The following is a 27,321-nucleotide window of genomic DNA, read 5'->3' on the forward strand; positions in this document are numbered from 1 at the left end:
TGCACATCTGCCTGTATACTTTGTCATTTTTAGGTTACTTACAATACCTAATCCAGTGTAAATACTAGGTAAATAGTTGCTATGTATTTTTTCTTTGTGTTGTTATTGTATTATTTATTTTTAAATGCTTTTAATCTCAAGTGATTGAATCTGAGAATATGAAACCTGCAGATATGGAGGGTCTGCACTATTTTCAGTGATGCTTTGGGGCATAAACTGCTCCAGAAACTGATCTGATCAAATTTGAGCTTCTTTGAAGGGATGGTTTCTGAGATCAGTGTTTGAAATTTGTTCTGATCCACAGAGGGCTCCTCCCAGCTCTCTTTCCCTAGTTCTGGCCACCAAACTAGCCAACCTACAATTCAGTACATATCTCCAATGATTCTGCCAGTCTCCTCCTACCAAGTGCCTTTGACCACAACCTTCAGTGTTTTTGAAAGCATCATGAACTCCTTTATACCTTGTTGCCAGTGAAATTTCTTTGGGAAGAGAGTCAGAGTTTTTTTTCTCCTGAATTATGGTAGAATAATATACCATTGTAAACATTTTAAGTGTATAAAGTTTTTGTTTTTGTTTTTGTTTTTTTTTTGAGATAGCATCTGGCTCTCTTGCCCAGGCTGGAGTACAGTGGCATGATTTCAGCTCACTGCAATCTCTGCCTCCTGGGTTCAAGTGATTCTCCAGCCTCAGCCTCCCAAGTAGCTGGGATTACGGGTGCGCACCATCACACCCAGCTAATTTTTGTATTTTTAGTAGAGACAGGGTTTTACCGTGTTGGCCAGAATGGGCTCAATCTCTTTACCTCATGATCTGAAGTGCTGGGATTCCAGGTGTGAGCCACTGCACCCAGCCTATGAAGTGATACTAAATACATTTATGTTGTGTGTTACTGCCACTTATATTAAATTTCAAAGCATTTTTATCATCTCAAAAAGAAAACTAGCATCCATTAAGCAGTTGTTCCCCATTCCCCATCTGTAGTCCCTGGCAACCACCATTCTGCTTTCTGTCTCTATAAATTTGATTACTTTTAGATACCTCATGTAAGTAGGATTATACAGTACTTGTTCTTTTGTGTCTGACTTCATTTAGCATGCCTTCAAGATTTATTTACATTATAGCATGTTTCAAAACTTCATTTCTTTTTATAGCTGAATAGTATTTCATTGAGTAGATGTACCACATTTTGTTGATTCACTCCTCTGTCAACAGACATTTGTTTTTACTTTTTGGCTATTGTGAATAATGCTGTAGTGAATGTAGGTGTACAGGTATGTCTTCAGGTCATTGTTTTTCAGCATATAAATGCAGTGCTGGGTCATATGTTATTTCTGTGTTTAATTTTTTGAAGGACTGCTGTAAGTTTTCCATACTGGCTGTGCCATTTTACATTCTCATCAGCAGTGCACAAGGGATCCAGTTTCTCTACATCTTTGCCAACACTTATTTTGTTGTTGTTGTTGTTGTTTTGGTAATTGGAATTTTAGTAGCTGTGAAGTGGTATCTCATTGTGGTTTTGATTTGTATTTCCCTAACAATTAATGATACTGAACTTTTCATGTGTCCACTGGTCATCTACATAACTCATTTGGAGAAATGTATATTAACTTTTTTTTCTTTTAGAAAGATGGGATCTCACTTTGTTGCCCAGCCTAGACTCAAATTGTGAGGCTCGAGCAATCCTTCCACCTCAGCCTCCTGAATTGGGTTGTTTGAGTTGTGGAAGTTCTTTTCGTTTGCTCATTCGTTTTTTGTTTTTGTTTTTTTTTGAGATGGAGTTTCACTTTGTCACCCAGGCTAGAGTGCATCCGCACGATCTTGGCTCACTGCAACCTTTGCCTCCCAGGTTTGAGCGATTCTTCTGTCTCAGCCTTCCGAGTAGCTGGGATTACAGGCATGCACCACCACATCTGGCTAATTTTTTTTGATTCTTGGTAGAGATGGGGTTTCACCATATTGGCCAGGCTGGTATTAGACTCCTGACCTCAAGTAATCTGCCTGGCTTGACCTCCCAAAGTGTTGGGATTACAGGCATGAGCCACTGCGCCTGGTGGGAGTTCTTTATATGTTTTGGATATTAACCCGTTATCAGATATATGATTTGCAAACATTTTTTTCCTGTTCTGTGGGTGGGTTATCTTTTTACTCTCTGGATGGTGTACTTTGCACAAAACTTTTAAATTTCGATGAAGTCATTTTTTTTTTTTTTCCTCCTTTTTGGAGACTTGTTGGCCCAGCATGGTGGCTCATGCCTGTAATCCCAGCACTTTGGGAGGTCAAGGCGGGCAGATCACCTGAGGTTGGGAGATCAGCCTGACCCATATGGAGAAATTCCGTCCCTAAAAAGAAAAAAAGAGATAGGATCTCGCTCTGTAGCCTAGGCTCGGGTACAGTGGTGTGACCACGGCATTACAGCTTCGATCTTCCAGGCTCAAGTGATCCTCCTACTTCAGCCTCTTGAGTAGCTGAGTCTACACGCATGTACCACCATGCCTAGCTCATTAAAAAAATTTTTTTGTGTGGAGACAGGGTCTCACTATGTTGCCAGGACTGGTCTCAGACTCCTTGGCTCAAGCATGAAGTCCTTTTTTTCTATTTTTAAAAAAAAAAATTAATCTGTTTTCAGATTAATTCATACTGCAATAAAGAACTACTCAAGACTGGGTAATTTATAAAGGAGAGAGGTTTAATTGACTCACAGTTCCACATGGCTTGGGAGGCCCGAGGCAGTCATGGTAGAAGGGGAAGTACAGTACCTTCTTTGCAAGGTGGCAGGAAGAATGAATGCAGGAGGAAGTACCAAACACACAAAACCATTGGATCTCGTGAGCACTTACCATCAGGAGAACAGCTTGGGGGTAACTGCCCCCATGATCCAGTTACTTCCACCTGGTTTCTCCCTTGACATGTGGGGATTATGGGAATTATAATTCAAGATGAGATTTGGGTGGGGACACAAAGCCTAACCATATCACTTCTGTTGCCCATGCTTTTGGTATCATATTTAAGAAATCATTGCCAAATTACAGATAATGATTTTCCCTTAGGGTTTTATAGTTTTAGCTCTTACGTTCAGGGCTTTGATCCATTTTGAGTTATTTTTTGTATATGGTATAAAGTAAGGGTACAACTTCATTCTGTGGCATGTGGATCTTTAGTTTTCCTAGCATAATTTGTAAAAAGACTATTCTTATTGAATGATCTTGACATCCTTGTTAAACTATTCTTATTGAATGATCTTGACACCCTTGGTAAAAATCAGTTAACTTACATATTTAAGGATTTGTTTCTGGGCTCTGTATTTCTCTTTTTTTTTTTTTTTTTTTCTTCTCCTATTTTTTGAGATGGAGTCTTATTGTGTCACCCAGGCTGGAGTGCAGTGGTGTGATCTCAGCTCACTACAACTTCCACCTCCTGGGCTGAAGCAAATCTCCCTGCCTCAGCCTCCCAAGTAGCTGGGATTACAGGTGGCCGCCACAACGCCCAGCTGTTTTTTTGTACTTTTTAGTAGAGATGGGGTTGTGCCATGTTGGCTAGGGTGGTGTTGAACACCTGACTTCAAATGACACCTGCCTCAGCCTCCCAAAGTGCTGGGATTACAGGCCTGAGCCACCATGCCCAGCCCATGGGCTCTGTATTTCATTGTTTTTATGTCTGTCCTTATGCCAGTACCACATTGTTTTGATTGTTCTATCTTTGTGGTAAGTTTTGAAATCAGAAAGCCCTGCTTTTGATTGCCTTTTTTTTTTTTTTTTAAGACAGTCTCACTGTATTGCCCAGGCTAGAGTGGAGTGGTGGGATCTCAGCCCCCTACAACCTCCACCTCTGGGATTCAAGCCATTCTTACGGCTCAGTCTCCCAAGTAGCTGGGATTACAGGCACCCACTATCATACCCGGCTAATTTTTGTATTTTTAGTAGAGACAGGGTTTCACCATGTTGATCAGGCTGGTCTTGAACCCCTGATCTCAAGTGACCCGTCCTCCTTAATCTCTCAAAGTGTTGGGATTATAGATCTGAGACAACTTGCCTGGCTTGATTGCTTTTGATTTATTTTGATTACTTTTAATTTATGCATTACTTTTTCTTTTTGAGATGGAGTCACGCTCTGTCACCCAGGCTGAAGTGCAATGGGGTGATCTTGGCTCACTGCAACATCTGCCTCCCGGGTTCAAGCGTTTAGAGTCACACACTACCATGCCCAGCTAATTTTTATATTTTTAGTAGAGTCGGGGTTTCACCATATTGGTCAGGCTGGTCTCAAACTCCTGACCTCGTGATCTGCCTATCTCAGCCTCCCAAAGTGCTGGGATTACAGATGTGAGCCACTGCGCCTGGCCTATGCATTGCTTCATATGTATTTTAAAATTTATAAGTTCTCCTTCCGTGGTGTTTTTGTCCTATGTGATTTATTTGTTAAAGAGACTGCTTTTTTTTTTTTTTTTTTTTTTTTTTGAGACGATGACTCACTCTGTTGCCCAAGCTGGAGTGCAATGGCGTTATCTTGGCTCACTGCAACATCCATCCCCCGGGTTCAGGTGATTCTCCCGCCTCAGCCTCTCAAGTAGCTGGGATTACAGGTGCCTGCCACCACATCCGGCTAATTTTTGTATTTTTAATAGAGACAGAGTTTCATCATGTTGGCTAGTCTGGTCTCGCTCCTGACCTCATGATCCGTCTGCCTCAGCCTCCCTAAGTGCTGGGATTACAGGCATGAACCACCGTGCCCAGCCAAAATTGTCATTTTTTTTATGTCTCATTTAATATATTCTGGATTTAAACTGTGAGTAACCTCATGGTATCAGTTAACATATTCTTTCATCTTACTGTTTCTTGTGAACTGCTAAATCTGTAAGCTTGATTAGATCTGTCATATTTGTATCACATCAGAATGCACTTTTTTTTTTTTTTTTTAAATGCAGGGAAATTGTATAAAAGTAGACAGAATAGTAAAATGAACCCCTGCGTACCTGTCACCCAGCTTTAATAGTTATCAGCTTATATCATTCTTGTTTGATTTATAACCCCATCCATTTCTTTTCTTCTGTATTATTATTATTTAGTTATTTTGTGAGACAGGGTCTTGCTCTATAATCCATGCTGGAGTGCTGTGGGGTAATCACAGCTCACTGCAGTTTTGACCTCCGGGGCTCAAGCGATCCTCCCACCTCACCTTACCAAGTACCTGGGACCACAGGGTGTACACCACCACACCTAGCTAATTTTTTATTTTTTGTAGAAAAGGGGTCTCGCTTTGTTGCCCAGACTGGTCTCAAACTCCTGCACTTAAGTGATCCTCCTGCCTCAGCCTCCCAAAGTTCTGGGATTACAAGCATGAGCTAACACGTCCAACATGAACTTTTTTTTATATTAATTTAACTGGCATTTTAAGTCACACTTGAATTTCATATTTAGCAACTATTAAAAGCATAGAATCCTGGATATTAGTGTTTTGTTAAACCTCATCTGTCTAACCATAAATATACTTAAACCTAAAATGTGACCTTGGCCTTTTTAATTGAAATTCCGTATTTGTTACTATATGAAATAGAATATTTGGTTTGAGATACTAATGAAAAGATTAAAAGTAAAGAATAATTTGAATGGATACAAAAAGAAACAAGAATTTAGACTTCTGTAAATTTTAGAGAATACTGCATTGATACGCTAACATTTCTCTTGGGCGTCCAACCATGTCATAGATCAGTGAAAATCAAGTGGTTTTTGCACTCTGTACTGCTTTTTATATGATAATATTTTCCTGGTTGAACAGTTTGTTCTGCTGAGTAAACTCCATGTCAAACAATTACTTTTTATTAGTCAAAGATGTAACTAACTACATAATCACTAAAAAGAACATTGTGACTTCTTGAAAGGGGATTATGTTTTTAAATCTTTTACATAACTCTGTAGGGGGGCCATATGAGTTTAAGGACAGTTCATGGCATTTGTTCAAGGTTTTGTAATAGGGCATTTCAGCAACCACCAGGGTACCAGATCATCCTTCTAAGTAAGATTTAGGCTTTTTTTTTTTTTTTTTTTTTAGAGATGGAGTTTCGTTCTTGTTGCCCAGGTCTCAACTTAATGCAACCTCCACCTCCTAGGTTCAAGCAATTCTCCTGCCTCAGCCTTCTACGTAGCTGGGATTACAGGCATGCGCCACCACGCCTGGCTAATTTTGTACTTTTAGTAGAGATGGGGTTTCTCCATGCTGGTCAGGCTGGTCTTGAACTCCCGACCTCAGGTGATCCACCCTCCTTGGCCTCCCAAAGTGCTGGGATTATAGGTGTGAGCCATGGGGCCGGCAAGATTTAAGCATGTTAACCTTCATGTACAGACTATAAGTAACCCCCCTCCAAGAAAAAACAGTAGTAAATTCAAATGATGATTGAAAAAGTATAGAATTTCTGTTAGGTGAAGGTAGTTTATTCCTTGTGATACAGTTTCTGAGAGGCAACATAACCTAGAAATCAAAAGCTTAGACATGGAATCAGATACACCTGGTTTAAATACCAGCTCTACTGCTCATGAACTGGATGATTTTGGTAAAGATATTTGAATGCTAAGGTTCAGTTTCCTCACCTTTAAAGTGGAGGTGATAGATTAGACATGTTGCATGTAAAGTACTTAGTATAGTGTCTGGTTTTATAGTAAGACCTATAAAAGATAACGTTATTAGTTGTATTTTTTAGGCTTCAGGAAATTATCTCTGTGACATGTTTGAGGTAAGCAGTTAAAGAATTAGAATATTAGAAGTGAAAGGAATCCTAGAGATCGTTTGATTCAATTCACTGTTTTCTGGATGAGAGAAGAAAGTAAGGAAAGTGTCAGAGTTGGAAACCAAGCTTGGACTGGCCTCTGTTAAAACTACTATTCTAGGAGTAGACCAGTAATATTGACAGACTTTTTGGACCTGAATTGTGGTTTTCCTTGAATGTTTTGAATTTTAGCTTGAGTGTTGTGATTATTTTATTAAAATGAGATTCTAGTCCTCTTGTCATGACTAATGTTTATGAGGATATATAACATTTCACTTTAATGATTTTTTTTTTTTGGAGACGGAGTCTCACTCTGTTGCCCAGGCTGGAGTGCAGTGGAACGATCTCGGCTTGCTGCGTCCTCTGCCTCCCAGGTTCAAGTGATTCTTCTGCCTCAGCCTCCCGAGTGGCTGGGATTACAGGGTTCCACCACCACACCTGGCTAATTTTTGTGTTTTTAGTAGAAACAAGGTTTCACCATGTTGGTTAGGCTGGTCTCGAACTCCTGACCTTGTGATCTGCCCTCCTTGGCCTCCCACAGTGCTGGGATTATAGATGTGAGCCACCACACCTGGCTAATGATGTTTTTAAATTATTCTAAGGGGCCTAATCTTTTTCAGTGGAATAAGCTTTAGGTTGTATTATGTTCTAAAAATCACTTGAAACTAGAGTTCATCTTACTGGAAATTACTTGACAGCTGATTTTTGTGTACTGCATCTTTTCTGAGGGAGAGAGTTGTCAGGGAAAGGCACTTGTTACAACAGTCCACACATAGACACATATTATTTAGAAATGAAAGTGCTTTGAATGAATTATTTTCAATTTTTGAATTGAATTATTTTCATTTTTTTTTTCCTACAGTTGTAATTATGTGACCTGTTTTTCTTTTCTTTTTTTTCTTTTTCTTTTTTGAGACAGAGTCTGCTCTATTGCCCAGGCTGGAGTACAATGGTGCGGTCACAGTTCACTGCAATCTCTGCCTCCTGGGTTCAAGCAGTTCTCCTGCCTCAGCCTCTCGAGTAGCTGGGACTACAGGCACGTGCCACAACACCTGGCTAATTTGTGTATTTTTAATAGAGACGGGGTTTTGCCATGTTGACTTGGCTGGTCTCGAACTCCTGACCTCATGATCTGCCTGCCTTGGCCTCCCAAAGTGCTGGGATTATAGGCATGAGCCACTGTGCCCGGCCCATATGACCTGTTTTTCTTTTATAGATGGGTGTGAAATACGGGAATTGACTTGGTGTCAGTTAACTGTTTTGGTTAAATAAGGAACATAATCTGTATTTTGCTTCTGTGAGTAGCTCTTTATAACAGTGATTGGTTACTTTGGGAGTAAAGATTATTATTTAGAGACAGGGTCTTGCTTTGTTGCTCAGGCTAGACTGTAGTGACAATGATCATAGCCCACTGTGGCCTCAAACTCCTGGACTCTGGTGATCCTGCCTCAGCCTCCTCAGTAGCTAGGAAGTGCATGCCACCATGCCTGGCTGTGATTATTATTAATTTACATTTAACATTAGTTTTTTTTTTTCTTTCAGTAAGCTATTTTACTTTATTTGATTTTGATAAAGTTTGATTCTTTCTAGTTTTCTTCCTTCCGTGACCCCTACCTATTCCGAGTTTCCAGGCCAGCAGTGTACAGGTAGAGCCATCCTTAGGTAGCCTTTAGACTTAATATTAGGTGAGCTCTCCCCACAGATAGCCCTCCAATATTTGAATTGAATTATATTTTAAGTTTGAAATTTTTTTCAGCTTATCTAGCCTGTTGAATTTAATAAAAATAATATTTAATCTTTTCAGAGGTCGAAACAGTAACAAAGGATTGCCTCAGTCTACGGTGAGTAACTTTAATGTTACTTATTGGGGAAAATTAGTAGCCAAAACATGGTATTTAACCACAGACCAAATGCCAAGGCAAAAAAAAATCCTTTCTCTTGAATTTTATTACAGATAACTTGACTGTTTATAATGTTCTTAGCCTATATGTGTTGTTTTTTATGACTCTGTATATAAAATGTAAAATTATTTGTTGTATTAGTTCGTTCACACACTGATAATAAAGATATACCCAAAATTGGGTAATATATAAGGAAAGAGGCTCAGGAAGCTTACAGTCATGGTGGAAAGGGAAGCAAACACATCCTTCTCAATGGTGGCTGGAGAGAGAAGTGCTGACCAAAGGGGAGAGAAAGCTCCTTATAAAACTGTCAGATCTCCCAAGAACTCACTCACTATCATGAGAGCAGCATGGGGGAAATGGCCCCCATGATTCAGTTGTCTCTACCTGGTACTGCCCTTGACACATGGGGATTATTACAATTACAAGATTTGGGTGGGGACACAGAACCAAACCATATCATTTGTAAATAGTACTTTTGTCGTGTAATAATAACAAATCATTTGTTCTTTTCTAAAGGACCAAGGTGACAATCTAAGTGAAAAACCTCCAAAAGATATGTAGAATGCCTAGAGTGGAGTTTGCAGAGTTCTTTATGCTTTTTATTTTGAATTAATGTGCATTTTTTTCTGCTGCTTTCATTTTTCTCCTTTGGTGTTCTGGTCTTAAATTTTGCAATGTTATCAATGAAATTGAACCAGACATGAAGGGCAAAAGGTATAAGTTCCACATGATGGAAGAAATAAATGAGAAATTATCACTAACTTTTGAGACTTTTCCTTTATTAGAGACATTGTTTTATGAGAATCGGGAAGACACACACGTAGTAATACAGAATAGTGTGGTTAATCAGACTTAAGCACTGTTATTGATGCAGGTATGCTGAGAGAACCTGGTCAGGGTTCTTTGCTGAAGGTCTGCCCTGGCTTCCTACCCCATTTATTTACACTTCACCCTTCTTAACGTACATACACTTTTGAGAGATTTAACAAATACATACAATCAGAGTAACTACCACAACAATTAAGATAAATAGAACAGTTTCATTGCCACCAAAATCCCTCAAATCACTTTTAAGTGAACCTCCTCTCTCTCTCCAACCATTAATTTGTCTTCTATATCTTTATGGTTTGTGTCTTTTCACCTCTGTGGAAGTTTACTTCTGCTTTTTTGTATCACATATAGTCAAAATGTTGTTAGTTGGTATGACTGATAACACTTGAAAACCTGACCTTCTATTCTCTACGGAAGCAAGATATTAAATAAACAAAATATTTCTTTAATTCACATAAGATATCATAATCCTAGCAAAACATTTTGCAACAAAATAAACATTAACTTTATATGCAAGTGTAAATAGAGGTTGAGTGCCCCAAATTGGAAATGCGCCAGTATTTCACATTTTGATATAGGAATGTTCAAGTATTAAGTATAATGCAGATATCCCCAAATTCAGAAAAATCCCTAGTCTGAAATACTTCTGGTCCCAAGCATTTTAGATAAGAAAGATTCAATTTGTACTAATTTCTAATAGTCTTTTTTTTTTTTTTTTTTAATATTCCAGATTTCTTTTGATGGAATCTATGCAAATATGAGGATGGTTCATATACTTACATCAGTTGTTGTAAGTTATTAGATTGTTGGGGATAAACTGCCATGGGGGTAGAATAAAGTCAGTCCATGAGGTTAAAATATGGATAAATGATTTTCAAAGTAGCATTGCTTAGATCATATTTAGTCAGGATGATTTAGAGAAATAGGTTAGAACTCCCTTATCCAGTCTGATAGAACTAATTGTAAAAGTACAGTTGGTCCTCTGCATCTGTGGGTTTCATATTTATGGATTCAACCAACCTTGGATCAAAATATGTGAGAAAAAGGCCAGGCACAGTGACTGATACCTGTAATCCTAGCACTTTGGGAGTTTAAGGTGGGCAGATCACTTCAGCTCACGAGTTTGAGACCAGCCTTGGCAACATGGCAGAATTCCGTCTCTACAAAAAGCGAAAAACTACCTGGGCATGGTGTTGCGTGCTTGTAGTCCCAGCGACTTCGGACGCTGAGGTGGGAGGATTGTTTGAGCCTTGGGGGTGGAGGTTTCAGCAAGCTGAGGTAATGCCACTGTACTCCAGCCTGGGCAATAGAACCAGATCCTGTCTGAAATAAAAAAAAAATTTCTTTTTTGAGAAAAAAGATGTATGATCACACCTGAACCGAAGATGTACAGATGTTTTTCTTGTCATTCTTCCCAAAACTATACAATATGACAACTATTTACATAGCATTTACATTGTATTAGGTATTATAAGTAATTTAGAGATAATTTAAAGTATTTAGGAGAATATACTTAGTTATATGCAATTAAATTTTACACAAGTGACTTAAGTGTTGTATAGTTGGTATCTGAAGGAGGTCCTGGAACCCCACCTATAACAACAGACATCTGTATTGTTAACCCTGCTGTGTGTGTAAAATAATATTAGTAGTTGATTGTCTTTTGTACGTAATTTTGTCACTTAAAGTAGCTGGGGTCAGAAATGTTTGATTTCAGTGTTAAAATTTGTACTGCAAACTCTTGAGTAGAGCCTCCTAAAGAGTTTTGAAAGTTCAGTGCGTTGTTAATGTTTTGAAATTTTTTAATTGTTTTGTTAGTAAATACCTAATATTGAATGAAGCCTGATGAGGTATAAAAAGTAAAATGAAAACAATTATCCTTGATGACTGGGTAATATACTGTTTCTTTGATAAATTATATGTTTTTAGGGCTCCAAATGTGAAGTACAGGTGAAAAATGGAGGTATATATGAAGGAGTTTTCAAAACATACAGTCCTAAGGTAATTTTTACTGTTTTTTCCCTTTTTCTTACATAGTAAAATAACATTTTTATAGTCAGCGCTTTACCTGGTTTTTAAAGCCACTTGGAATGATTTTACTCCTCAGTGTCAAATACTGATTATTTTATGGACTAGTTTGTGTAATCAGAAAGACTTCTTGATGTATGTGCTTATTAAACTATGTCAACAATTTTTTAAGCACTGTGACTAATGGAGGATGTGGTGGTTTATTTTTTTCTCTTTAAAAAAAGCATTATTAATATACTTAAGACAGCCCATGGCACCAAAAAACATTTAGATGTGAGGATTTTTTTTTTTTTTTTTTTTTGAGACGGAGTTTCGCTCTTGTTACCCAGGCTGGAGTGCAATGGCGCGATCTCGGCTCACCGCAACCTCCGCCTCCTGGGTTCAGGCAATTCTCCTGCCTCAGCCTCCTGAGTAGCTGGGATTACAGGCACGTGCCACCATGCCCAGCTAATTTTTTGTATTTTTAGTAGAGATGGGGTTTCACCATGTTGACCAGGATGGTCTCGATCTCTTGATCTCGTGATCCACCCGCCTCGGCCTCCCAAAGTGCTGGGATTACAGGCTTGAGCCACCGCGCCCGGCAGATGTGAGGATTTTTAAATGATGGAATTGAAAATAGATCATATATCAGGGAAGAAAGGTATGATTATCAGGTTCTCTTGAGATTATTTTCGTCAAAGGCATATAAGAACTGGTAACTTTATGAGCTAAATAATTTCTAACGAATTTGATTTTGTAAATGTTTTGAATACTTACTTGTGTTTTTCATTTCAGTGTGATTTGGTACTTGATGCTGCACATGAGAAAAGTACAGAATCCAGTTCGGGGCCAAAACGTGAAGAAATAATGGAGAGTATTTTGTTCAAATGTTCAGACTTTGTTGTGGTACAGTTTAAAGATATGGACTCCAGTTATGCAAAAAGAGGTGGGTTTTGATTTTTTAATTATGGTTTACTAGATTTTTTCAAGCATCGATTTCCGCAGTGATCCTACAAACTTACTTTTTTTTTTTTAAAAGAAATATCTAGGCCGGGCCTGGTGGTTCATGCCTGTAATCCCAGCACTTTGGGAGGCTGAGACGGGTGGATCACCTGAGATCAGGAGTTCAAGACCAGCCTAGCCAACGTGGTGAAACCCCATCTCTACTAAAAATATAAAAATTAGCTGGGTGTGGTGGTGTGCTCCTGTAGTCCCAGCTACCAGAAAGGCTGAGACAAAATTACTTGAATGCAGGAGGTGGAGGTTGCAATGAGCCGAGATCACATCACTGCACTCCAGCCTGGGCAACAGAGCAAGACTTGGTCTTAAAAAAAAAAAAAAAAAAAAAAGACCTGCTTTCTAGAATAACCCGAGTAAGATAGTTTTTTAGAAAAATGGGAATTTTAATGCATTTTTGTTAGAAAACATTTAAAACTGTAGAGAAAAATTAAATAGAGTTTTAGTGATCGCTTAAATAGTTTGTAAAGTATTTTCTACAGTGGTGTGGTCAAGAATGCTACTGATTATATTCAACTGAAAATTCTTGTCCCATTTGGCCTATAATGCTTTAGTTTATAAATGGGCATGTGGCTAATCTGGAAAGAAATCAAGGCATAGAGCTAAGGAAGAAAGGTAGAGACTGGTCGATAGAAAACAATTGTGTAATAAAAATGAAAAAGGGTAAAGGAGTAGAACATGTGTATTTAAAAAACATTCAGAGAATGAGATGATGTTTTGAGAATTTAAAAACATTTATGTAAGTGTATTAAAAATGTAGTCTCAGCAGGCACCGTGGCTCATGCCTGTAATCCCAGCACTTTGGGAGGCCAAGGCGGGCGGATCACGAGGTCAAGAAATCGAGACCATCCTGGCCAACATGGTGAAACCCCATCTCTACTAAAAATACAAAAAAATTAGCTGGGTGTGGTGGCGTGCGCCTGTAGTCTCAGCTACTTGGAAGGCTGAGGTGGGAGAATTGCTTGAACCTGGGAGGTGGAGGTTGCGGTGAGCCAAGATTGTGCCACTACACTCCAGCCTGGCGCCTGGTGACGGAGCGCAACTGTGTCTCAAAAAAAATGTAGTCTCTTTTTAAGTGTCCATTGAGGAACATAGTGGGAATTCCTGTTACTCATTTGCAAGGCATTATTGAGTGTTCAGTAACATGTTCTAAGGCCCACTTCTGGGCAATCTTGAACTTGGTTCTAAAATTCTTTTTTTTGAGATGGAGTTTCGCTCTTGTTGCCTAGGCTGGAGTGCAGTGGCGTGATCTTGTCTCACCGCAACCTTCACCTCCTGGGTTTAAGTGAGTGATTCTCCTGCCTCAGCTTCCTGAGTAGCGGGGATTACAGGCATGTGCCACCACAGCTGGCTAATTTTGTATTTTTAGTAGAGATGGGGTTTCTCTGTGTCCTTCAGGCTGGTCTTGAACTATTGACCTCAGGTGATCCATCACACCCAGCCCTAAGATTTTTATTTGTTTGTTTATACCAAATTCTGTAGTGAAATATGTAATTCTGGTGTAAATTGTGATTCTGTACAATTTGATTTTCACTATTTAAACCTTACCAAAAGCTGTTTTTATTGTTGGGCTGATTATTCTACACTGTTACTTGGAAAGAATAATATACCAGGAGTCTTTCTCTTCTCAAGGCTCTCATCTATTAGTTGGCTTGCTTTTTCAGAGGCTAACAGTACTGAGTATTCTTAACTGTCTTGAAATGCGATTGAAAGCACAGTCTTCTGTTTTTGAATGTTCTCAAATGTCCTTGTGTTTGATTCACAACTCTTTGTCTTAAGAGGCCTTCAGCATCCCATCTAAGGAAGCAAGTCTTTTTTTAGTTGCTACCTTTGGAGTTGATCTTGTTTATGCTTAGGAGCACTAAATTATTTATACTTATACTATTGAAATATTCCACTGTTATAAATTCAAAAGTTGACTTTGGGAAGATAAAATTTTAGTTTAGTTTAATACATAGCACTCTGGAAAGAGTATTGGCCACAACAACAACAAAAAATGTTCTCTGCTCTATTGGGTACCAGGTCATCTAACTAACCGCCATTTACATTATGTGTTATCTTTTTGTTTTTCTGATGAATTGGTGTTTCCCAAATGTGGAAGAGTGAATATTACTTTGAGATGTTTGTGATAGTCCATTCCTTGCTCTTTTTAAAAATTAATGTCATTACATTTTTATTACTTTTATTAATATCTTCATTTCTCAGATAATTTTAGTTCATTATAAAAGGCAAGAAAATCTCACTGTACTCATAAGGGGATAAGGGCATTTACAAAATTAGTTTTCTTGATGAGGACATCCAGTATTGGAGTATTTTCAGGTATCTTATTTCAAGACTTACAGTGGTTTAGTGAATTATACAGTTATGTCCAGTACATAATATCCTGAAAATAGTATTAAGTCATGCATTTAGGACTTCAGGTATCCTAAGCTAAGTTAAGACTATTTAGGCAGAAGTTGCCCTCTCTATAAAAGAAAAAAAAGTATTAATTTGGAAATACTATTAGAATGGAGAAATTTGTTTTTGAGTTATTAATTGGCATGGTTTTCTTTTTTCCTTTTTTTTTTTTTTTTCCTGAGACGGAGTCTTGCTCTATTGCCCAGGCTGGAGTGCAGTGGCATGATCTCGGCTCTCTGCCACTTCTGCCTTCTGTGTTGAAGCGATTCTCCTCCTTTAGCCTCCTGAGTAGCTGGGATTATAAGCTCATGCCATCTTATTTTTATTTTTATTTTTTTTTTGTATTCTTAGTAGAATCAATGCTTCTGAATGTTGGGTTCACATTTAGTCACCCGGAGAGTTTTAAAAAATGTTCTCACTTCTAGAGATCCTAGTTAAATTACAATTAGTCTGGGTGAGGCTCTGGGCAGTCAGGGATGTGAGCCATGGGTTTCATATGAGATCCCAGGAGTGGCTCTGTTCTGTGGCCTTGAGAATTTGTGCTTTCTAGGCTAGGTGCAGTGGCTCATGCCTGTAATCCCATCACTTTGAGAGTCCAAGGTGGGCAGATCATTTGAGGTCAGGAGTTTGAGACCTGCCTGGCCAACGTAGTGAAACCTCATCTCTACTTAAAAAGATTAAAAAATTATTCGGGCGTGGTGGCACATGTATGTAATCCCAGCTACTTGGGAGGCTGAGGCAGAAGAAACCCTTGAACCTGGGAGGTGGAGGTTGTGAGATCGTGCCACTGCACTCCGGCCCAGGTGACAAGTGAAACCCTGTCTCAAAGAAAAAGAATTTATGCTTTTTTTTCTTGCTTTAGAGTCCCCTTTCTGTCTCAGAATTGGTGACTGCCTGAAATAGTCTCTGCTGTTATCATTTGATAATACTTTTCCACATCTTGAATGGATAGATGGATTGAGTGTTTTTTATAATAGAAGTGGATCAATGATAGGAGTATACTAATATGACTTTGTATTTCCTAAAAGAGATGAATTGATTTCATTTCTGAGCTTTTATCTTATAATTCTCTTCTGTAATAGTGCTGCTAAATTCTTAAGGTTGATAATATTAACTAAAATTTGAGTGCATATTCTATTGCCAGACTCTGTGCTAACAGATTCACCTACATTTGTTCACAAAATCATCACAACTTATTTCCGAAGTAGGTACAGCTATTAGCCACGTCATAGGTGAGGAAACAGAGGCATATTTAAGAAATTTGCTGGCCGGGAGCAGTGGCTCACACCTGTAATCCCAGCACTTTGGGAGGCCGACGCGGGCAGATCACAGGGTCTGGATTTCAAGACCAGCCTGGCCAACATAGTGAAACCCCATCTCTATGAAAAATATAAAAGTTAGCTGGCTGTGGTGGTGAGTGCTTGTAGTCCCAGCTACTTGGGAGGCTGAGGTGGAAGAATCACTTGAACCCAGGAGGCGGAGGTTGCAGTGAGCCGATACTGAGCCACTGCACTCTAGCCTGGGTGGCAGAACGAGACCCTACTAAAAAAAACGTGAAAAACTTGCTAAAGTGAGGACACAAGTCTAGCTTTTTCACTCTTAACTCATGTCCTTAACATTATACTGCAGTGGCATAAGATATGTGGTTTGGTTTGTTGTTTAGCTCAATTGTCATAAGTCAAGTTAATGTTTGTTTGGTTGGTTTTTTTTGAGATGAATCTCGCTCTGTCGCCCAGAGTGGAGTGCAGTAGCACGATCTCGGCTTGCTGCAACCTCTGCCTCCTGGGTTCAAGGGATTCTTCTGCCTCAGCCTTCCAAGTACCTGGGATTATAGGCGCTCACCACCACACCCGGCTAATTTTTGTATTTTTAGTAGAGATGGGGTTTACCATATTGGTGAGGCTGGTCTCAGACTTCTGATCTCATGATTTGCCCACCTCTGCTCCGAAAGTGCTGGGATTATAGGATGAGCCATAGCACCTGGCTGCGGGGAAACCTTTTAACGTAAGATCAGTGTGACTTTTAAGTTCTTGATGCTAACATCATTGATTTCAGTAAATTTTAAAAGTTATACATATATGCAAATGAACAAGAGGCTTAGAAATGACTTAGTGACTTCTTACAATACAATTAATCAGTTTCATTTGGACTCTTGAGTGTTATACATGTGCCAGTTAGCTTTATTGACAAACTGAAAGTAGCTTTACATCTGATGAGCTGTGGGTTCCCTTGGCACATTTATAATTAGAAGATTCCATCATGTTATCATTGGAAAATTAGTTAGTATTTTATCTTTTATTTGAATTCCAGTGCAGACAGATCTGAAATTCTCTTCAATTTGCCAAAACTTCTTAGGGCATTCAGCCACTTTTGGCTCTGTATCTGTATACCTTTGGAATTGGGCTGTTACCTCTGCTTGTTTTTTACTTCATTTTCCATCCATTTCCAGTGTTCCTTTCTTCTCTTATTTTTTTCCTTCATTTTCTTTTTGTTCTTGTTGCGCTGTTATTCATGTTTCTCTCTTGACCGCAACTCATCTATATTTTAGTTCTTTGGCTTTACTTCTGCTTCCTTATTCCATTGTTTCTCATATTTTTTCCTACTGCTTCATTATCTTTGTAGTATTCTCAGCTTAGATAATAGGGGTCAGGAAATCCACTTGTCAGTAAACAAAATTTTATTGTAGCATAGCTATGCCTATGCATTTGCATGTTGTCTATGACTCTTTTCATGGCTGTAACCATAGAGTTGAATAATCTTAGCAGACTGCAGAGCTTGCAAAGCCAAAAAATTGAACTATCTGTCTTTTTACAGAAAAGCTTGTCAGCCCTTGGCCTACATTATGTTTTCTGCTGCGTTTAGGACTGATCAAAAATACAAGCTGTACTGGCTTTGGTGAAGTAACGCAGAACATCCTCTGTCCCTTAAACTTAAGAATGAATGCATGCTTTGATTCTAATACTGTGTAATATCCTGAGATTCCTTACTCGTTACATTCTAATTGGATTTAGTCTGAAGAATTTTGCTTACCAGATATCTGTCACATTTAGTGAGAAAATCATTTAAGAAGAAGATCGGTTAATGGAACAGATCTCCATCAACTAACTACGCCCTCCATTATCGACAAATTTATCTTCCTTCTCCTTGCCATCTGTTTTTTTTGGAGATGGAGTTTCGCTCTTGTTACCCAGGCTGGAGTGCAATGGCGCGATCTTGGCTCACGGCAACCGCCTGTCTCCTGGGTTTAAGCAGTTCTCCTGCCTCAGCCTCCCGAGTAGCCGGGACTACAGGTGTGCGCCATCATGCCCAGCTAATTATTGTATTTTTAGTAGAGACGGGGTTTCACCATGTTGACCAGGATGGTCTCGATCTCTTGACCTCGTGATCCACCCGCCTCAGCCTCCCAAAGTGCTGGGATTATAGGCATGAGCCACCGCGCCTGGCCCTTGCCATCTTTTTTTTGAGATGGTCTTGCTCTGTTGCCCAGGCCTGAGTACAGTGATGCAATCACAGCTCAGCCTTGACCTTCCAGGCTCAGGTGATCCTCTCAACTCAGCCTTCCACATAACTGTGACTAAAGGTACAAGTCACTACACCTGGCTAATTTTTTTTTTTTTTTTTTTTTTTTTTTTTGAGATGGAGTTTTGCTCCTGTTGCCCATGCTGGAGTGTAGTGGCACGATCTCAGCTCACTGCAACCTTTGCCTCCTGATTTCAAGCGATTTTCCTGTCTCGGCCTCCCAAGTAGCCGGGATTACAGGCATCCGCTACCATGCCTGGCTAATTTTTATATTTTTAGTAGAGTTGGAGTTTTACAACATTGGCCAGGCTGGTGTCGAACTCCTGACCTCATGATCTGCCCACCTCAGCCTCCCAAAGTGTTAGGATTACAGGTGTGAGCCACCATGCCCATATATGTATATATATAATAGAATTATATTTTATACATACATAGTATGTATAAAATATGTTATATATAATATAAATAATATATATTATATGTTATGTATGTATAAAAGGGCTTATATATATTATACATATATATAAAATTGTATCTCTACAAATATACATATATATATTTATTTGTAGAGATAGGGTTTCTCCATGTTACACAGGCTGGTTTCAAACTGCTGGGCCTAAGCTGTCTTCACACCTTGGCCTCCCAAAGTCCTGGGATTACAAGCGTGAGTCACCACACCTGGCCTCATTATTTTTCCTCTGGTTTTAGTAGAGAGGATTTTTAAGCTAACTTCCTCAGTCATCCCCTTGACTCTCCCTTCTGCCTCCTTGCTCTCTTTTTCTTTCTCTTTTTTCTTTTTTTTTTTTTTTTTTTTTTTTTTTGAGACGGAGTTTCGCTCTTATTACCCAGGCTGGGGTGCAATGGCGCGGTCTCGGCTCACCGCAACCTCCGCCTCCTGGGTTCAAGCAATTCTCCTGCCTCAGCCTCCTGAGTAGCTGGGATTACAGGCAAGCGCCACCATGCCCAGCTAATTTTTTGTATTTTTAGTAGAGACGAGGTTTCACCATGTTGACCAGGATGGTCTCGATTTCTCGACCTCGTGATCCACCTGCCTTGGCCTCCCAAAGTGCTGGGATTACAGGCTTGAGCCACCGCGCCCGGCTTTCTTTTCTTTTAGACAGAGTCTCACTCTGTTGCCCAGGCCAGAGGGCAGTGCCTCGATCTCGGCTCACTGTAGTCTTAGCCTCCAGAGTTCAAGAGATTCTCCTCCCTGAGCCTCCTGAGTAACTGGGGCTATAGGTGCCCACCACCACACCTAACTAATTTTTTCGTTTTTTTTTTTTTTTAATGAGAGGGAGTTTCGCTCTTGTTACGCAAGCTGGAGTGCAATGGCGCGATCTTGGCTCACCGCAACCTCCGCCTCCTGGGTTCAGGCAATTCTCCTGCCTCAGCCTCCTGAGTAGCTGGGATTACAGGCACGCGCCACCATGCCCAGCTAATTTTTTGTATTTTTTGGTAGAGACGGGGTTTCACCATGTTGACCAGGATGGTCTCGATCTCTTGACCTCGTGATCCACCCGCCTCGGCCTCCCAAAGTGCTGGGATTACAGGCTTGAGCCACCGCGCCCGGCCGGCTATTTTTTCGTTTTTAGTAGAGATGTGGTTTCACTGTGCAGGCCAGGCTGGTCTCAAACTTCTGACCTTAAGTGATCCACCTGCTTTGGCCTCCTAGAGTGCTGGGATTTCAGGTGTTAGCCACCTCACCCAGCCGTTTTTTTTTTTCCTCCTTGCTCTGTTATACCAACTCTTTGTTTCTGGACTCTTCAGCATCTCTGTTTCTACTTACTCCTTCCCTTTAGACTGAAAACCTGTTCACTTCCTGCTTACCTAAAAAGGATTCTTTTTAATCCTGAATTCTTCTAGCCATTACCCTGCCAAAGGCTATCATTAACCTCTGACTTCCAGGTCTTTTGGAATCTTTTTCTGTCTTTATTACTGCACTTGAATGTGGGTTTCACCCTCCTTCAGGATTAGCTATTTTATTTTTTTATTTTTTGAGATGAGTCTTGCTCTGTTGCCCAGGCTGGAGTGCAGTGGTGTGATTTTTGGCTCACTGCAACCTCTGCCTCTGGGTTCAAGTGATTCTCCTGCCTTAGCCTCCCAAGTAGCAGCCTCCGGTTGAGGCGGGATAATCGCTTGAACCCGGGACTACAGGTAGCTGGGAGTCTAGGTGCATGCCACCATACTCAGCTAATTTTTGTATTTTTAGTATAGACGGGGTTTTATCATGTTGGCCAGGCTGGTCTCGTACTCTTGACATCAGGTGATCTGTACCCCTCAGCCTTCCAAAGTGCTGGGATTACAGGTGTGAGCCACTGCTCCCGGCCTCTTCTGTATTTTTTATGTCTATTGATCATGCCTTTCCTGCCGCATTCCTGGGCTTCTTCACCTTCACACATCCCTTGGATGTGTGTCCCCATTGTCTGTTTCTTTGCCTTCTGCTCTTGCCACATGACAGTCACACACTGCTGTCATTTCAGCTACCACACACTAGTTTCCTCCTATTATGTGTATATCATTGCCCTTATAACATGTTGTATTAAAATTATAGGCTTGTCTCCCCTGTTGCACTTTGAGCTCTTTGTGCTTGGTTACTGTCTTTGTTATTTATTCTCATGGTCTAGTATAGTGCTTTGGCACATAGTACAGGCTCAATATAAATGTGTTTGAATAAATGAAACTCAGTGCCTTAATACACTTTTATAGAAGCATTATTTTATGGAAAGAATGAAAAAGCTATAAGTGGTCTTACAAATACAGTCATCATCCAGCAGATACTTGGAGAGCTCTGGAATGTGTTCTTTGCTGTGCTTGTTGCTATGGACAGTACAGAGAAATCTAAGAATGTATTTTGGGTCCCTTTTGAGAACCTAGTGAAACTATATACCTAGTGAAACTGTATACCCTCACCCTAGAAAAATTTACACACATGCAGATTTTACATGTAATGTAATTCTTTTAAAAATTAATTTTTTTTTTTTTTTTTTTTTTTTAAAGAAACAGGGTCATGCTCTGTCACCCAGGCTGGAGTGCAGTGGTGTGATCATGGCTTACTGTAGCCTCGACCTCCTGGCTCAAGGAACTCTCCCACCTCAGCCACCCAAGTAGCTGGGACTACAGGTGCGCGCCACTATGCCCAGCTAATTTTTAAAATATTTTGTAGATAATGAGTCTCACTATGTTTCCCAGGCTGATCTTGACTTCCTGGGCTCAAACAGTTCTCTACCTTGGCCTCCAAAAGTGATGGGATTATAAGTGCAAACCACTGTGCCTTCACTATATATAATTTCATGGTGTCGACAGTTTCTTTAGCGAGTTCATGTACTCTATTCTAAGCATTTAGAGTCAGAGATACCAAAGCATGTAAATGAATTCAAGAAAAATGGAATGTTGACCTGCGTGACATTGAATATAAAACGGAGTCATAGATGTGAATAATTATATAGATTTTATTTTAAAAAATTAGCTGGGTGTAGTGCCATGCGTCTGTAATCCCAGCTACTTCGGAGGCTGAGGCAGGAGAATCATTTGAAGCCAGAAGGCGGAGGTTGCAGTGAACTGAGATCCTGCCACTGCATACCAGCCTGGGAGACAGAGCGAGGCTTCATCTCAAAATAAAATAAAAAGAAAAATAAAAGAATTGTTTAGATTTTAGTAGTTGGAAGAAGTGAGAGTGTTAAATTGAATTGTGTAGATTGTAGCAGTTAGAAGAAGTTGGAGTGTTAATGTGTAATTAGAGAACAGTGAAGTATAAAATTCTACAGATTGTTTTATTCTGGTGTTGTGCTGTTATGTTGTTATATGGTTGTCTTTTTGGTCTGATCAGCAACAGTACAAGTAACAGACAGGGATCTCTTCTGGAGGGCATGACGTTAGAAATGCGGTGTCAGTCATGTGATGAAGGGGCAGATCCCAGAGAATGATATGACCCAGGAAGCCTAAGGGCCTGAGAAATCTAAATGTGTTCCAAGTTTATTCATGGATGGTGCCCTGCTAGGACTAGGGGAGGTACGTCACAGCCCTGTTTCTAAGTAGGCACATTCTTGTAGCTAGGAGTGTAGTAGGCTCTAGATGTGGCAGGCAGGTAGAACTAAAACTGGGCAAGTTATCAGGATCGATAGCCTCTCCTTTCTGGTGCCCTGTGATACATTGACAGATGAAATAATGGATATGCAGGTGGTCTTTTAGCTGGGTTGGTCCAGATCACTGGGCAGGAAAGGAACTTGACTTGGGCCATTGACTTTGGGAGTTCCCATTCTAGTGAGCGAGCTAGAACTCTCAGTGGTACAGTATTCTTCTCTTGAAAACTGAACCATTAGAAAGTTTACAGCCTCAGCATTGCTGTGGTTTATTAAAGCACAGGTATGTGTTCACGCTGGGGCCAAGCAGTAAATAGAGAGTGGCATTTATTGAGACCAGTATGGTGGTAGTACAGAGATTATTGAGATTAAAAGAAATAAATAGATGGAACGGAACTATGTGATGGAAAGCTAAACAGAGGAGTTTGTGGTACACAGTATAAAAGTGTTACATGTGTATTAAGATATGGTCATCTTCCATTTATTAAAGTTACATGTTTTATATATTTTTAGAATATATAGAAATTCTCTGCCCTATCATGTTTGCACAATAACTTTATTAAATATAAAACAAAAAGAATAAGCAAAAATTTTTAGCATAAAATAGAATTTTATTTGGACAAACAATACAAAAATACTGTATGGTACTATGAGTAAGGTTGATTTGAGATACATGGGAACAGAATCTAAAGTGTAGAAATACGCCAGGCGTAGTGGCTCATGGCTGTAATCTCACTACTTTTGGAGGCTGAGGCGGGAGGATCACTTGAGCTCAGGAGTTCAAGACCTGCCTGGGCAACTTGGCGAAACCCCATCTCTACAAAAAATACAAAACTTAGCCGGGTGTGGTGGTGTGCGCCTGTGGACCCAGCTGCTTGGGAGGCTGAGGTGAGAGGATCACTTACAGCCAGGAAGTCAAGGCTGCAGTTAGCTGTGGTTATGCCATGGCATTCCAGCCTGGGTGATAACGAGACCTTATCTCAAAAACCAACTGGCCAGGTGTGGCGAATCACCTGAGGTCAGGAGTTTGAGACCAGCCTGGCTGACATGTCTCTACTAAAAATACAAAAATTAGCTGGACATGGTGGTGTGCAAGCTACTTGGGAGGCTGAGACAAGAGAATCGCTTAAACCCAGGAGATGGAGGTTGCAATGAGCCAAGAAGGCACCACTGCACTCCAGCCTGGGTGATAGAACGAGACTCTGTCTCAAAAAACAAATAAGCATAGGATATGGGGATAAATTGAAGATTTATAAAGACACTACTGAAGGAGACATAAAAGTAGATTTGGCTAAGGCCGGGCGCGGTGGCTCAAGCCTGTAATCCCAGCACTTTGGGAGGCTGAGGCAGGTGGATCACGAGGTCAAGAGATCAAGACCATCCTGGTCAACGTGGTGAAACCCCGTCTCTACTAAAAATACAAAAAAGTAGCTGGGCGTGGTGGCACATGCCTGTAATCCGAGCTACTCAGGAGGCTGAGGCAGGAGAATTGCCTGAACCCAGGAGGTGGAGGTTGCGGTGAGCCGAGATCGCGCCATTGCACTCCAGCCTGGGTAACAAGAGGGAAACTCCGTCTCAAAAAAAAAAAAAAAAAAAAAAAAGTAGATTTGGCTAAATGGAGAAACATGCCATACTTTGAATAGAATTATTTAATGCTGCAACATTGTCAGTTTTCCTCAAATCTCTGAAGATAATATATCCACATTTGGCCAGGCGTGATGACTCGCGTCTGTAATCCCAACACTTTGGAGGCTGAAGTGGACCAATCACATGAGGACAGGAGTTTGAGACCAGCCTGGCCAACATGGTGAAACCATGTCTCTACTAAAATACAAAAATTAGCCAGGCATGGTGGCAAGTGCCTCTAATACTAGCTACTCAGGAGGCTGAAGCAGGAGAATTGCTTGAACCCAGTAGGCGGAGGTTGCAGTGAGCTATTATGCTGTTGTACTCCAGTCTGGGCAACAGAGTGAGATTCCGTCTTAAAAAAAGAAAAGGCCAGTGTTGGTGGCTTACACCTGTAATCCCAGTACCTTGGAAGGCCAAGGTGGATGGATCACCTGAGATCAGGAGTTTGAGACCAGCTTGGTCAACATGGTAAAACCTTGTCTCTACTAAAAATAAAAAAATTGGCTGGGCATGGTGGCTCACACCTGTAATCCCAGCACTTTGGGAGGCCTAGGCGGGTGGATCATGAGGTCAGGAGATTGAGATCATCTTGGCTAACATGGTGAAACCTTGTCTCTACTAAAAATACAAAAAAATAGCTGGGCATGGTGGCATGCACCTGTAGTCCCAGCTACATGGGAGGATGAGGCTGGAGAAATCTCTTCAAACCAGGAGGTAGCGGTTGCAGTGAGCTGAGATTGTGCCACTGCACTCCAGCCTGGGTGACAGAGTGAGACTCCATCTCAAAAAAAAAAAAAAAAAAAAAAAAAATTGACTGGGCGTGGTGGCTCACGCCTGTAATCCCAGCACTTTGGTAGGCCGAGGTGGGTGGATCATGAGGTCAAGAGATTGAGACCATCCTGGCCAACATGGTGAAACCCCCGTCTCTACTAAAAATGCAAAAATTAGTTGGGCATTTGCCACGCGCCTGTAGTCCCAGCTACTTGAGAGGCTTAGGTGGAAGAATCACTTGAACCCAGGAGGCAGAGGTTGCAGTGAGCTGAGACTGCGCCACTGTGCTCCAGCCTGGCAACAGAGCAAGACTCCATCTCAAAAAAAAAAAAAAAGAAAAATTTAGCTGGGTGTGGTGGCAGGTACCTGTAATCTTAGCTACTTGGGAGGCTGAGGCAGGAGAATCACTTGAACCTGGGAGGCAGAGGTTGCAGTGAGCTGAGATTGCACCACTGCACTCTATCCTGGGTGACAGAGTGAGACTCCACCTCAAAAAATTTTTTTAAAAACAAAACATTAAGAAAAATAACCTCTGTTTTTGTAGAAATTGACAAAATGATTCTAAAGTTTATTAGATTACGTGTACTAACAGAAGAATTTTGAAAATTTTTTCCACAAGAGTCATAAAGGAGGACCTACCCTACCAAATATTAAAATATATTAGAATTAAAACGTAACTGTCATAGTGACTACGCATGGAGAATCCAAAGCAGACTGAATTTATTAGGGTATTTTGTTAATTATACGAAAAACATAGAACTTTGATTCTTGAGAAAAGGTAAATGATGCTGGGACACTTGGGAGAAATTAGATTCCTACTTTCTAATAGGAAATGTTAACACTGATAACCAAAATAAAATTAAATGGATTAATGGGAGAACTGATAAAACCCAAACTACACTGGAGCAGATCTGTGAATTTGCTTAATTTTGAGTGGAGAAGGACTTTTATAAGCATGACTACCAGAGCGAAAAAATCATAAATTAAAAGATTACTATATTGGATTATAAAAAAATTAAAGAATTAAGCTGGCTGCAGTAGCTAACACCTGTAAAATCAGCACTTTGGGAGGCCGAGCAGGCGGATCACAAGGTCAAGAGATTGAGACCATCCTGGCCAACGTGGTGAAACCCTGTTTTTTGTATTTTCTACTAAAAAATGCAAAAATTATCTGGGTATGGTGGCACAGGCCTGTAGTCCCAGGTACTCAGGAGGCTGAGGCAGGAGAATCACTGGAACTCTGTAGGCGGAGGTTATAGTGAGCCGAGATTGCACCACTGCACTCCAGCCTGGTGACAGAGTAACACTCTGCCTCAATAAATAAATAAATAAATAAATAAGCAAAAATGTTAGTTGCGCATGGTGGTGCACGCCTGTAATCCCAGCTACTCAGGAGGCTAAGGCAGGAGAATTGCTTGAACCTGGGAAGTGGAGCTAAGATCTTGCCACTGCACTCCAGCTTGGGTGACAGAGGAAGACTATCTCAAAAAAAAAGCAAAAAAGACTTAGATGTATCAGAAAGTACCATACATTTAAAAAGACATGCCACAAACTGGGAAAAGTAGAAAAAATGTTTTTAAAATGGCCAGTGAACATAAGAAAAAGTGGCCCTTCTCACTTGTAATGATTTAAGAAATGCAGTTTATTTTTTTATTTTATTTTATTTTATTTTTTTGAGATGGAGTTTTGCTCTTGTTACCCAGGCTGGAGTGCAATGGCGAGATCTCAGCTCACCGCAACCTCTGCCTCCTGGGTTCAGGTAGTTCTGCCTCAGCCTCCTAAGTAGCTGGGATTACAGGCATGCACCACCATGCCCAGCTAATTTTTGTATTTTTAGTAGAGACAGGGTTTCACCTTGTTGACCAGGATGGTCTCGATCTCTTGACCTCGTGATCCACCTGCCTCAGCCTCCCAAAGTGCTGGGATTATAGGCTTGAGCCACCGCGCCCGGCCCCTGCAGTTTATTTTTATTTTATTTTTAAGAAATTCAGTTTCAAAGCAGTGGAATAAGATTTTTTGTTTATGCTGAATGGTAAATGTGAGAAAGAGTAATACTTTTTTTAAGTGATAGTGAGGCAATTGTAAAAACACTTAAGACTCTGCTAGTGGGATGGTTTAAGTAAAACAGGTAGCATTCTTGAACTCTTTATTAGGTAAGTAATTCATATGTTTCTAGGACATTTTCAGTAAGACTATTTACTAGCAGGGTTGTATAATGCTATTATACTTTTACTGTCTGGTTTTAGTATTATTTTTTCTCTTGCCTTGCACAGTCTCAATGGAGTTTTATGCGCAGCAGACATATTAAAACTAGTAAAGCAAGAGAAGGAGTGTGGATAAATTATCTCAGTTTAATTTCTACTTTGTTCTACTTCTATTTCATACTCCTGGGAAATTATATTAAGTGGGC

General features: G+C 40.2%; 1 protein-coding gene across 14 annotated transcripts in view; it reads left to right on the top strand.

Moving 5' to 3' along the window:
* Positions 1-27,321, top strand: part of ATXN2 (ataxin 2) — a 163,215-nt gene that overhangs the window by 43,004 nt on the left and 92,890 nt on the right. For all 14 annotated transcript variants that reach the window (XM_039471653.2, XM_039471661.2, XM_039471656.2 and 11 more), the window contains 4 exons: positions 8,562-8,598; positions 10,223-10,282; positions 11,422-11,493; positions 12,295-12,445. In XM_039471653.2, the coding sequence (XP_039327587.2) occupies positions 8,562-8,598; positions 10,223-10,282; positions 11,422-11,493; positions 12,295-12,445 (320 nt within the window). Of the gene's footprint in view, positions 1-8,561; positions 8,599-10,222; positions 10,283-11,421; positions 11,494-12,294; positions 12,446-27,321 lie in introns of those variants that run through there.

Source organism: Saimiri boliviensis, chromosome 7 (assembly GCF_048565385.1).
Source record: "Saimiri boliviensis isolate mSaiBol1 chromosome 7, mSaiBol1.pri, whole genome shotgun sequence".
Lineage (NCBI taxonomy): Eukaryota > Metazoa > Chordata > Mammalia > Primates > Cebidae > Saimiri > Saimiri boliviensis.